We start from the raw sequence: 14,150 nt of genomic DNA on the forward strand, positions 1-14,150 counted from the left end.
ATAGGGTGACTACAATGTAACTATAATAAAGTTATAATTTCTACATATTTAAGTATGTATATCAAGAAACAAAATTTTGATTTGCCATCTATAAGAGAAGACAATTTTATAAGAAAAGTCTTATAGTACCTTTCTAACACAAATGTAAATGAAGTATTCATTAGAAGTCTAGGACAACAGATATATAACAATAATTTCATTTTTTTTTCTTTTTTTAAGGTATCATAATTCTTAATTTTTTTGCGCAGATGACTGAAAATTTTTATTGCCATGTACGATTTTTTTTCGGTGTTGAATGCCCTAGTCATAAGCCTCGTGTAGTGTTTGGTATATAAGCTATGTTACTAACTCCCCGAACCCACCTAGGAAGCATCATGGCTTTTCGCAGCCCCTTCTGCACTGTAATGTACCAGAATCAATCCAATTTCAACCAGAATATTTCTCTTGACAAAAATATCTGATCGAAGTTGGATTTGAACACACAATCTTCAGATTGTGATTCTAATACTAGGGAATGAAAATTCTTTCAGTATAGCTGTTGTTTCTTCAGATTTATTGATTTGTGACTATTCTCATTTTGTGTGATATAATTTCAAGTTTACTTATCATGTATTTAAAATGTTCATTCAATTTTAAAATTCATCTATGTACAGTTCCAAAAACTTTTGATATCTTCCCAAAAATCTAGCATCTAGTTGAATTCGACTGGTTATTTATTTATTTTCAAACAGTTAGAAACTTCATTACATGAAAATAATATTTTGTATAAAAAATGTGAATACAGTATACAGTGCATTTCTTTAACCCCCCCTTTTATTTTTTGAATATGTCAACTCAAATAATTGAAATTTGGGAAAACGAAATTAATGCATGGATACTTTATTTTGAAGTGAAATTGACAGATGAAACTTTCGAAATGGCGACTGGGCGCCATCTGGGGAAAAAATTAAATGGAAAGGGGGTCTTGTGACACATCTTTTTGAAGCTCTTGACAAATGCTTCACAATCCTAGAATATAATGTCAATATCTTCAACTGCTACAAAATGGCGGAAGGTTTAATAATTGTCTGAATACATTGACATGTTGACATGACATGATGCATTGACATGATGCTCGAAATGGTTGCCCTGAACTTCTTGACAGCCTATCCGATATTTCATGCCGAACATTTTCGAACACAGTAACGTCAATATCTCTACAAATATTTATTATTCTCTGCCGTTTATCCAATATTGAAGCAGGTTCAGTTTCGTTCTTCTTTTGCTTAAAATAGCCCCATTAAAAAATCCAAAGGTGTTAAATCTGGCGAGCGGGCTGGCCATTCTGTAGGACCTCCACGGCCAATCCAACGACCGGGAAAAGTAGTATCCAAATAGTTTCTTACTTTTCTAGAGTAATGTGGTGGTGCTCCATCTTGTTGGAATACAATATCCATATCAAATTCATTAGGATTCGCTTCAACGATTTCAGTGATGAGAGGGTCAACAGTAGTTTCCAGCTTATTCAAATACAGTCCCGCTGTTAAATTTTTATCAATAAATAGAGGTCCTACAATATAGTTTTCCAATATTCCTGCCCAAACGTTAACTTTTTCTGGATATTGGGTATGTGTTTCCCGGAAATCGTGAGGATTGGTGTCACTCCAATAACGCAATTTTGTCTGTGAACATTGCCTTGCAATGGTTTCAGTCATGATTTCGCAGAATTCTGTTCTTCGATCAGGGTCATCTTCAGTTAATTAGTGTACCATTTTAATTTTGTATGGATGATACCTATTCCTCTTCAAAAGTCTCCACACAGTAGAAGTAGACACCTCACAAACATTCGCGACGGAATAAGTAGACTGTTCAGGATTTACTAACATCTCACCAATTATTTGCACTTGCTGTTCTTCCGGAATGGACAGATGACCTGGGGGCTTTTTGTTATGTAAAGTACCGGTAGTTGTGAATTTGAATACAAGTTCCCTCAAATATTTTCCACAGATAGGACGATTCGGAAAACGTTCATTGAAAATCCTTTCGGTCTCGGAAAGTTACGCGTCGCACCGTAAATAAAAATTGCTTAAATTTGTTCTTCCAATGCTCGAGAATTGAGCATGGGAAGAACATTTTAGAGATTGTGGACATGATACCTTTCTTTTAGTCAAACCGAAAACTAAAGGAGAATATTCTAACTGAACAATGATGTTCATTGTCGTACTGACATTTTTTGTCGTTTTTATAAACAAAAAATAACTTAATAAAACCTTATCGGGTTGTTGGAATTGCCATATGGCAGATAAAAAGAAATATCAATATTAATGTCGCCATCTTGAAAGTTTAATTTGTCAATTTCACTTGAAAATAAAGTATTCATGCATTAATTTCATTATCCAAAAATTTCAATTTTTTGAGTTGACCCGTTCAAAAAATAAAAGGTGGGACATTAAAGAAATGCACTGTATGTGATGTATATTGTAATGAATCTGAAGCCGGCCCTGACCGATGTCCCAGTCAGCAAACGCATTACGCATCGCGAAATAGCGCGAAAAGTCCGGATGGGTCCCGAAATCCGCAGAGGGATCCGGAACGTTCGTTGACGATATAAAAACGTCGCTCTCCGTCCCGAAGAGTAGTCTGTACCAAGAAATCGAATCGAGCGGTTAACAAACGGTGAAGATAAATTAAGCGTTAGGTACTGAGTGGTGTAAATAAATTAGTTGTGATAGTGAAGTATTGTTAAAATAAATTTGTTTAAGACAGTTAATTCTTTAATTCGTTACAATTGGTGATCAGAAGTGGATTTTTAAAATAAATTTGTGAGCGCTTGGTGGACAATTTTTGTATTACGGTGAAATTGACTATAAAACTTTCGCGCAGATAGACTGGCGATTCATTGTTTTTCGCGAAGCGGACAGTATCGGACGACGGAAATATAAACTGATAAACCTTTCTCGCGAAAAATAGACTTGTGAAAATAAATAAGTGTTTCGGACTCCATTAAATAAGTGGACATATTCAGTTTTGAGTAAAATAGACAGTAAGAGATAAAATGTGTTCAAGAAAAGTGCGTGCGCCTAGTGGACTTGAAAGTCGCCGAATTGAAGCAAGAATTGGAGGAGAGAGAACTAGATTCATCCGGAAAAAAATCAGTACTCCAGAAGAGACTATGGGACAACTTGATTGAATCAGGAGAAGATCCCGAAACATATTTATTCGAAGTTTCTGGGGGTGATTGGAGTTCAATAATGAGCAAACTCGAGGAGAACACCAAATCGCTGAAAGATGAACTTCAACAAAATTCGAAGAGTTTGAAAGATGAACTTCAACAAAATTCGAAGAGTTTGAAAGATGAACTTCAACAAAATTCGGTAAGTCTGGAGGAGAAGCTTCTGGAAAATTTGAAGTGCCTGGAGGAGAAGCTTCTGGAAAATTCGAAGAGTTTGGAAGATAAATTTCTAGAGAATTCGAATAGCTTGAAGGAAGAACTTCTAGAAAATGCAGAAGGCTTGAAGAAAGAGCTTTGTAGTGTGGCAAGCCTACTCGAAGAAAGGATAGGAACCATCGAGACAGAGATAGACAAAATCAGAGAGGAAATCAAAGGGGAGATCAAAGATGAAATCGGAGCAGAAATGAAGAAAATGGGGAAAAAGTTAGGCAATGAAATCAAAGGCGAATTCGAGGCAGAAATCAGCAATATGAAAAAAACAATTAGCAAGTTGCAAAACCAAATTGTTAATTCTACCCACCCCACAGAAACGGTTACTGAAAACTCAATTCCGGAACTGAAAGATGTCAAACTCAGTTCTGAACCAGGAAAGCTCTCCATGAAGCCGGTAGCATTAACATTGGCGTTGCGTGGAGAAGCAACGAATATCCTGCAAACCCTCACGGCCCAGGAACAGGAAGACTATGACCAACTTGTAAAGCATCTTGAACTGCGGTATGGACAGGCCCACCTAGAGCACGTTTACCATTCACAGCTGAAGAACCGCTGCCAGAAATCAGGAGAATCCCTACAGGAGTTTGAAGCCGACATAGCTCGATTGGTCCGTCTGGCATATCCTGCTACATCCGAAAATGTAATGGAGCGGTTAGCAGTTCAGGCATTCTTGGATGGATTTCGCGACCAAGAAACGAGGCAGGCCTTGACGCTAGCTCATCCCAAACATCTCGTGGATGCACTGGCAAGCGCTCTGGAGTTTGAGGCTGCAAAACAATCCTGCAAGAGCCAGAGCAAAGTTCAAGCTATCGAGGAAGATGGACAAGTGCCTGCTGATATTGAGGCCACCATCAGAAAAGTAATGAAAGAAGTGTTGCCTGAGAGGAAACAAATAAGATGCTGGAACTGTGGTGAAATTGGACATGTGCGTAGCAAATGTCCAGCTTTCAAAGAATCGACACCCAAATCAGGAAAACTAGAGGGGGTCGATGAGAGGGAGCAATCGTCGGCCTGTACCCAGCAAGCTCCCGTAAAAACGCACATGTTGCCGTTCTCCAACGACAAGACAAAGGTGTTTTCGTAGACGGCCTCATCAACAACGAGCCTTGCACCATGCTGCTGGATACAGGTGCGACGAGAACCATTCTCGGGCCAACCTTTGCCAAAACACCGGCAAAAATTGAACCGTCAAGCTGGAAGCTACGCACCGCAACAGGGGAGCCAGCCACTGTAATTGGAGAACTACCAATTGAATTGGTGTTGGGCAGCACTAAATTGAAACATCGTGCATTGGTGGCGGACATCGAGGACGACGCAATCAGTGGAATGGACATAATGAATTCCAGAGGGTTCGAGCTGAATTTCCATGACGGCGTCCTACGTGTCGGTGGAGAAGAGTTGGTGCTTCATGGAAGAAGCGAAGAGACGATCAGGGTCCTGTTGGCTGAAGACGTGTGCGTATCGGAAAGGGCTGAAACCATCCTGGAGGCTCGCTTGGACGGAAGTGCGAGCAGAGGCAAGGTGGTATCGCACTGGGGAAGACCCTGTTGTGTGTTGATAAAGTTGTGCCAGTCAGGGTCATGAATGTCAACTACTTTCCCGTGACCTTGAAGAAAGGAACCATGCTGGGGCACTGTTCGTCCATTTCCTCTGTGATACGGAGTGTACGCAGTTCTGTTAGCCAAGGCAACAACTTGCCTAAAGAGATGGAGAAGCTGATTGACATTTCCTCCAAGGACATACCACCAACTCACCGATCAAAACTGAGAGAGTTAGTCAAGAAGTACCAGGAAATCTTCGACATTGGAGAAGGAAATGGCGGCAGAACGAATGTGGTTCAGCATAGAATCGACACTGGGAATGCCCGACCAATCCGGCCATCAGCTAGAAGACTCCCCTTGCGACGAAAGAAGAGGCAGACAAGATAGTCAGCGATATGGAAAAAGAAGGAGTCATCGAATCTTCTGACAGCCCCTGATCTTCCCCAGTCGTGTTAGTGAAGAAAAAGGACGGCTCGACAAGGTTCTGCGTGGATTATCGCCAACTAAATCACGTGACAAGGAAAGACAGCTACCCTCTTCCAAGAATCGACGACACTCTAGACACGCTAGCCGGCTCCACAATTTTCTCGATCTTGGATTTGAAGAGTGGATATTGGCAAGTTGAATTGGCCCCAGAAGATCGAGAAAAGACAGCTTTCACCATCGGCTCAGGATTGTGGCTGTTCACGGTTATGCCATTCGGGCTTTGTAATGCTCCAGCGAGCTTCGAGAGATTGATGGAGACGGTTCTCAAAGGGCTCTCATGGAAGACGTGTCTAGTGTACCTCGACGATATAATCGTCGAGGTACACCATTCCAAAAGACATACATCAGCTTCGGAGCTTCCTTGGTTTATGCACCTACTACCGCCGATATGTGCTGGGGTTTGCCAACATCGCCAAACCATTGACCCGCCTCACAGAAGGGCAGATCCAGTTCCAGTGGTCTGAGGAATGCCAAGACTCATTCAAGAAGTTGAAAAGAGCTTTGATCAACGCTCCTGTTTTGAGCTATCCCCTACCTGATGGAAAGTTCATTTTGGATACGGGCGCCAGCAACGTGGGACTTGGAGGAGTCCTTTCTCAAATCCAGGATGGACAGGAGAAAGTTATTGGCTACTTCAGTAAAACGCTCAGTAAACCAGAGCGTAATTACTGTGTCACCAGGCGGGAGCTGTTGGCCGTAGTCAAAGGTGTAGAGCATTTTTACAAATACGTGTATGGAAGACGATTTCTGTTGAGAACAGACCATGCAGCTCTCAAATGGCTTCTGCAGTTCAAAAATCCTGAGGGCCAAGAAGCGCGCTGGATTGAGAGATTACAAGAATTTGACTTCGAAATAGAACATCGAGCTGGGACTAGCCATAAAAACGCAGACGCCCTATCACGGAGACCTTGCCCCGATGACTGCTCACATTGTCGACGAGCAGAGGAGAAGGAAGCAGCTATTTGTAGAACTACAGCTGTAGACGACAACTGGGAGGATGATAAGATCAAGGAAGACCAAGAGAAAGACCCAGATCTTGGTTTAGTCATCGGATGGAAGAAAAGTAATCGAAGACCATCGTGGCAGGAGGTAGCAGGTTATTCGCCAGTGGTCAAGTCCTACTGGGCACAATGGAACTCCCTTACTTTGGAAAACGGGGTTCTGAAGCGGGTGTTGGAGTCTGAAGACGGTGCGGAAGAAAGGCACCAGACAGTGGTACCCAGGAGTAGACGACGGGAGGTGCTCAAAGAAATCCATGATGGAGTCACTGGAGGACATCTGGGAGTAACGAAGACCCTCCAGAAAGTAAGACAACGGTTTTACTGGGTTAGTTGTCAAGCCGACGTCAAGGACTGGTGCAGAAAGTGTGCTGTATGCGCTGCCAGTAACGGACCTAGGATACGACCGAAAGCTCCAATGCGCCAGTATAACGTGAGTAGTCCTTTCGAGAGAATCGCCATCGATATCGCCGGCTCGTTCCCGGAGTCCCACCATGGGAACAAATACATCCTGGTATCCATGGACTACTTCAGCAAAAGGGCAGAAGCCTATGCCCTGCCCAACCAGAAAGCTTTTACCGTCGCTGACGTCCTGGTAAAGGAATGGATATGTCGATTCGGTGTCCCATTGGAGCTGCATTCGGACCAGGGCAGAAATTTTGAGTCCAACCTGTTCCAAGAAATATGTAAACTGTTGGACATTCGAAAGACCAGAACCACAGCCTTACATCCACAGTCCGATGGAATGGTGGAACGAATGAATAGGACTATAAACCGCCACTTGTCCAAGGTAGTCTCTGACCATCAAAGAGACTGGGACCAACACCTCCACCTGTTCTTGCTGGCTTATCGTTCGGCAGTGCACGAGTCAACCGGCCAAACCCCTGCCAGTATTATAATGGGACGAGAGCTGCGGCTTCCTTGCGACCTAAAATTTGGGATGCCTCCAGAACAAGGCACTGCGGGGGAAGACTATGTCACCAAGATTCGGCAGAGAATGGACGACATTCATGAACGAGTCCGTCTGAACATCCGGAGTGCCAGCGATAGCATGAAGGAGGCCTATGACTTCAAGGCGAATGCTGGAAGATTCGAAATCGGCGACCTAGTTTGACTGTACAATCCTAAGCGCCGCCGTGGTTTATCACCGAAGTTGCGGAACTCGTGGGAAGGTCCGTACAAAATCATGAAAAAGATTAATGACCTCGTCTACCGAATCTATAAGCCACCTCGAGGAAAGCCTAGGGTCGTCCATTTTAATAGACTGGCTCCTTATGCTGGAAATCACGACCAAGTTCGCGCCCTCAGACCACCAGAAGATGAAATGACGTTCCAGCAATTCATGTCCTTATACTCGAACGGACAGAAGGTCGTACATGGGGTAACTCGAGAAGAGTCACGAGAACTTTTCAAAGTTCCAGTTGATTACGCCCTAGCTCACTGCGTAGCAGAGGATCTCCAAATGTCCAAGGGCATCGCTGTGGTATTCAACAAGAAATTCGGTCAGCTTCAAACATTACGAGAACAGAATCCAGAAGTCGGAGGAGTGCTACAGTTGAAGAAGGGTCAGAGAAACATCTTCTACTTGGTGACCAAAAAGCATTCTCGAGACAAACCGTCCTATGAAGATGTCTGGAGGAGTCTTACTAGACTGAAGGAGACGATGCTCGACCAGAATCTCGTGGAGTTGGCAATCCCGAAATTAGCCTCTGGGCTCGACTGGAGAATTGTGAGAAGCATGTTGGAAACGATCTTCAGATCCAGCGGCATCCAGATTTTGGTGTGTGGTAACCATCTTCCACGACCGAGCACAAAGACTGTGGTGTGTTACTTCCATCGAACTTCACAGTGCAAATATGGAGAGTTCTGCAGGTATCGACACACGCCAAGGATGACATTTCGGGGCGAAACATCTTTAAGAAGGGGGCAATGTAATGAATCTGAAGCCGGCCTTGACCGATGTCCCAGTCAGCAAACGCATGACGCATCGCGAAATAGCGCGAAAAGTCCGGATGGGTCCCGAAATCCGCAGAGGGATCCGGAACGTTCGTTGACGATATAAAAACGTCGCTCTCCGTCCCGAAGAGTAGTCTGTACCAAGAAAGCGAATCGAGCGGTTAACAAACGGTGAAGATAAATTAAGCGTTAGGTACTGAGTGGTGTAAATAAATTAGTTGTGATAGTGAAGTATTATTAAAATAAATTTATTTAAGACAGTTAATTCTTTAATTAGTTACAATATGTATATATGAATACAGTAACATTGTATCCAGCTGCTAATCATGGCCAAATGGAAGAACAAAAAAGTTATTCTAAGCTTGAAAAGTATGTTTTCGTAAATCATTATTGTAATTTTGATTTAACGGTATTCAGATGACAATTGAGAAGTTAATGTTAACAGCCTCCGCCGGTTAGGAATTTTGAACGGCCGGTGGCCGTTTCAAAATTTTCATATTCTTTTTGATATCGCTTTTGAGTTTTTTTTCAGTTGTAAATCAACCCTCGCTGCACATGATTCTCCCAATATTTCTAAAGAAATTTGGTCGTTGTTAAAGCGAACTCGCGAACACAAAAAACTGGCGTTGTTTATGAGATTGTTGTGATATTGTTAAGCTGTTCCATGACAACATGATATTGGGATTTTTCTATAGAATTACGAGGTACGTGGTTTGTTCTTTCCTCGGACTCAAAATGTATTCTTTCAGCGGTATTATGAAAAATCTTCAACGACACATGACCGATACGTAAATAACGCATTCGGTTGTTATAATTCTCGGATTACAATATTCGACCTCATCCGTTATTCCTCATCCTCATCCGTTATCTATATCGACCTTGTAACGTTAATAACTATTCAAGACCATGATGAACTTGTTAGGAAGGTCGAACAAAAATGTTTTTTGATATTAAAAGGAAGTTGTTTGTTTTTAGGAAAGAAAGTTTTTGGCTTTCTACTACTCTATCTTGATACAAAAAAATGTGAGAATCTTCCAAAGAAAGGAAGAAAGTAATCAATTTGAAAATAAGTAACTCTATTCATGGAGCCATGATCATGATCTACACATCCATGTATAGAGTTACTTATTTTCAAATTGATTACTTTCTTCCTTTCTTTGGAAGATTCCCACATTTTTTGTATCAAGATGGAGTAGTAGAAAGCCAAACACTTTCCCAAAAAAAATTAATCACTCCTAAGGATATAACCCCTTCAATTCAAGTTGTTTATTGTTTTGATCATTGTAATGATGGGTGAACAGTTATCTGTTGATATGTATGATACCTCAAAGTACTAAATAAGTCTCGTTGTTCTGTTGGGATATCTCTCTTTGAATAAAGATTTCATTGAGATTGGGGCAGTTAATAAATTTTTTTATATATTTTGTAACAAACACGTTAACACTACACTTGCCTGTCTTCTATTTTGTAGACTGAGTATTTCAAATTTATTTCATAGCGCTGCTGATCTAACTTTATTATAGTCAGGGTATGCCTTATATTTTTTGTAATAAAATATCTCCGATATCTATTTTGAATTTTTTCTAATCTATTTTTGAAAATATGAGAAGGATGCCAGACTACAGCCCCATATTCAGGTTTAGGTCTGACCAAACTGTTATATAGTGTAGTAATCACTTCAATGTCATCGAAATGTTCACCTTGTCGCCTTACAAATCCCATAGTTAGTACTGCCTGAGATGCTATGTAATCCAAATGTGGTTTATAAGGGAGTATGGTTCATCAACGTTTATTTTGAAAGCCGTATATTGGTAAATTGTCAAGGAGCACCTATACACTCGCAAATGATATTCTGTGTTGACAAATTTACCTTTCCGCGTTCCATCTCTCTTTTCTTCTAATAAACTGTTAGACTTCGTTTAGTTCCGATAGTCTCTAATGTGTGAACTCTATGGAGATCCCATAAATTTGACAGAATTGTTTCTGAGAACGACAAGCAGTCGACAAAGTGAATTCAGATAGGGAGTACCGATCCCTTTTAATTAGAAGCGAATCATGTTATGTGATGTATAATGGCAGTACCCTTTTGTGTTTGATATTATTGAACGTTAATTTGTAGTCTGGCTCTGTGCCAAGTAATTTTGTGTTTTCTGCTGAAATGATTTTGGTGTGGCCTAAGTTGAACTGTATATTGTTTATTGTTTTTGGGGACTGTTTATTTTATTTGAATGAATACCATTAGACTTGTCTCATGTCAAGTGAATGATCTGTGGAGATTATTTTAATAAACTATCTATTAAATAGATTATCAACTACGATCACTCAGTAACAGTTGACAAAGGATTTGTTCTCTATCAAGTGATCACAAATCCCTGAGATATCTTGATTTTGTAGACCATTTATCGAACCCACGGTAACATGTAACAAAATTCACATTTTATAATAATTTTCTCTAATTACTTTGAATTCATTGAGGTGTACAACCTCACATACCTCATGGCAATATTTTTCCCAGTTCGCTGATAACAGTACTGCTGCTTCAATGACGAATACTTTTGCTGAGGTGTTTTTGATGATGTTTTTCACTTGTTCTGCAATAGCAGGCCAAACTATGGAATTCAGTTTATTCATTTGTTCCTAGGAAATAAAAGACAAATGATATATAAATCATTATTTCATAAATACAAATAAATCATGAAATATTCGGAAGATGTGAACATTTGAGTTTTTTGTTATACAAGGTGTTTCCCATGAAATATCGCATAGAGTGATTATTAAAAGGTAAATATCTACAAAAACTAAACTATGAGTGATGTACAAAAAGTGACTCTCTGGAAAAAATAAAACGTTGAACAGATACTTTCAAGATAGAAGTAAGTACCTCAGTTTTCAAATTTTTTATTGAAATAGCATAAAATAAATGAAAGGTAGAACTGGAACCTCTGGCGTAGAATAAATCCAAAACATGCAAGGCTGTCGGTGAAACACCAATCACGAAGAGTTTTGTAGATCTGGTATTAGGTTGCTTCAAAAGTTTTGTCCGTTTTAATGTCATGTATTTTTGTAGCTCCATATTTCTTGTACTGTGTCATGATATACACTGCTGTCTATATCTCATAAAAGCCTAGATGTAGCTGTAACTAAAATGAATTCTCCTTTAGAAAAAATTAATGAGTACTTGATCGTCAATAAATTGAAATTAAATATATACAAAATCAAAGCAATGATTCCAACTACATCATACAAATACAAACAACTCAATATAAACTCCTGCCTATTGAAAATCAACGACAATAAAATTGAACTTGTAATAGAGTTCAAGTACGTGGGTTTAATATTGGACAACGGCTTATCTTTAAATGCACATCACACATATGTAACAAAAAAAATAACAAAGAAACTTTATTTTTTCACAAGAATCTACACTCACTTGTCTGCTGCCAAAATCACTATATTGTATAAAGCAGCAATAATATTTATTTTCAAAACTGTTAATAATATGCTACCATCATATTTGAGTGAATTTATTACATTTCGAAGTAGCACACATAATTATAATACAAGACAAATCAATGATTTTCATTTGCCAAAATGCAATCTAACAAGTTCAATGAAAATATTATTTTATAAAAGCTTAAATAAATTTAATGAATTACCTCAAGACATAAGAAGCAGCAAAAGTTTACATATGTTTAAGGACAGATTAAATAATTATATAAAAATGAATACTATTCAACGATTTGAAGTGATTAGATATATGTGTATATATGTATATATATTTGTTAGTATATAGGTCTGACTTAGAGTAAGATTCAAGTTATCCTTGTAAATGTATTATTAAACCAATGTATTAATGTAATGTTTGTATATTAGGATTTTCTTCCTATTCAAATAAATTCATTCATTCATATACTGATCGTGGGGAATTTTGTACTCTATATATTGATGCTCTTAATTTTTTTCCATCAATCACGCATATTCGATCTACAGTAATCCAGGACGAGGATTTGAGGCTCCTGGTGGAGACTAACCCATCACAAGCAGTGCGTGGAATGGTAGAAGGACAGTGGTCGAACACCAATGAGCCATCCAGGCATTTCCCATAGGCAAAAACCCACCAAAAAAAAAAAAGGATTAATGTATGGTGATGAGCGGCTGGTGCGATTCACTATAACTTTCTGCAACCGGGCCAAACCATCACAGCAGAGTCCTATTGTGGGGAAATCGAAGAAATGTACCGAAAATTGCGACAGCAGCAGCCAGCACTGGTCAACAGACGAGATCCGATCCTGTTCCATGACAACGCCCGTCCGCACGTTTCACCAATCACCAATCAATCAATAATTCATTTAATCCTGTGGAACTTACAAAGGTTTAGGTCAAGTCAATTTGGAAAAATTTACTACAAATAAAACACCGTCCTAAAATTAAACGAACTGAACGTCAAAGTTCTGCCTCACCTACCATACTCACCAGACCTCTCACCAACCGACTAACATCTTCGGTAACTTTTGCCAATCAGGACCAGCCAAAAACGGCTTTCGAGCATCTAATTTTTATGATGACGGAATCAATCGACTAATCGACATGTGTTACATTGGCAAAAGTGCACTGATTCAAACTGATTTAAAGTAGACTCGTAAAAACGGACGAAACTTTTGACACATTTAAATGTAGTTGAATACGTTTAAAATCTGTTTAAAATCTGTTTTTCCGTTAACCAGCTGTCGCACCCCTACGAACGACAACCCTCAGAAGTCGAAACTTGTGCGAGCTAAGGATTAACGAGGTCTTACCTTTTAACGTGTGATTCCTAACACGGGTTGGACGGTAGCACGTGAAGATCGATAGTTCAGACTAGGGCTTGAACCACCGACCAACACGGCAGTCAATTCGGGTGAGTGAACAAAGCATCCACGCCGAACCGCTTGGCTACCGACTAAAAAACATCACGAAGGAATTCAGATACAGAAATACAGCAAGGACACCCTGTACATATATAGAAACCCACAGCTTCGACCGGAAACAAGCAAATAAGAGTGGGAAATTCAAATATTAAGTTTCTCACATCAAAATGCATCGAAATACGAAAAACTGATGTCAGATAAAATTAAATTAACATGTGTGATGAAAAAACGAAAAAGCCATAATAAAATGATTGTTATTATTTAGGAATGATGTAAAATTCAAAATTTATTGTTGTAAATCACTTCCTTAGAAACTGACATCAAGCGATGCTTTTGGAAAATATTTATATTTATATAAAAGTGAGGTTAACTATTTTTGTACGAAACTATAAAATTAAAATGTATCTAAATTTAAGAGCCAATGTTAAATTAGTAGAATAAATAATTTTCCTGATAAAGAAGTTGAAAATTTGTATATGTGAAAATTGATAGATGGTAACTAGGGGAACGAGGTAGATTTTCAATTTTTTTATCAACAACGGGATTTCTTCTTGAGGCAATGAAAGAGACGCCACGCTAAATTTTTCCCTCCTTAAAATTTGAAATATATAGTATATAAATTAAGAAGTAAACAGAATAGTAGTCAATACTGATTTGTAATAATACATTCAGTAAAAAAAACCTACCTGTCCAGCCAAGTCTAGTAAGATATCCATGAGTTCCAGCTTAGAAATATCACACCACACACACAGCAGCATTGGAGGAAAGTAAAGTATTTACCTATACCATTTCTAAATAATATGTGAATACATTAATGAAAATACCCAAGAAATCAAAA

The 14,150-nt window shown here is 39.3% G+C and overlaps 2 protein-coding genes across 2 annotated transcripts in view; one reads left to right on the forward strand and one right to left on the reverse strand.

The window, feature by feature from the left end:
- The window catches only part of LOC111511721 (bifunctional coenzyme A synthase), a 28,851-nt gene that overhangs the window by 618 nt on the left and 14,083 nt on the right, over positions 1 to 14,150 (reverse strand). Inside the window, exon 6 of the mRNA XM_074184017.1 lies at positions 10,899 to 11,042. Coding sequence (XP_074040118.1) covers positions 10,899 to 11,042 — 144 coding nt within the window. The remainder of the gene's footprint in view (positions 1 to 10,898; positions 11,043 to 14,150) is intronic.
- LOC141487470 (uncharacterized) lies at positions 3,062 to 8,943 on the forward strand. Its single transcript, XM_074186556.1, has 2 exons — positions 3,062 to 3,818; positions 8,938 to 8,943. The coding sequence occupies exons 1-2, from the start codon at positions 3,231 to 3,233 to the stop codon at positions 8,941 to 8,943; spliced, it is 594 nt and encodes a 197-aa protein (XP_074042657.1). The 5' UTR covers positions 3,062 to 3,230.

Source organism: Leptinotarsa decemlineata, unplaced genomic scaffold, assembly GCF_025532065.1.
Source record: "Leptinotarsa decemlineata unplaced genomic scaffold, Ldec_3_MD MMD2_P_RNA_scaffold_2, whole genome shotgun sequence".
Taxonomy (NCBI): Eukaryota; Metazoa; Arthropoda; class Insecta; order Coleoptera; family Chrysomelidae; genus Leptinotarsa; species Leptinotarsa decemlineata.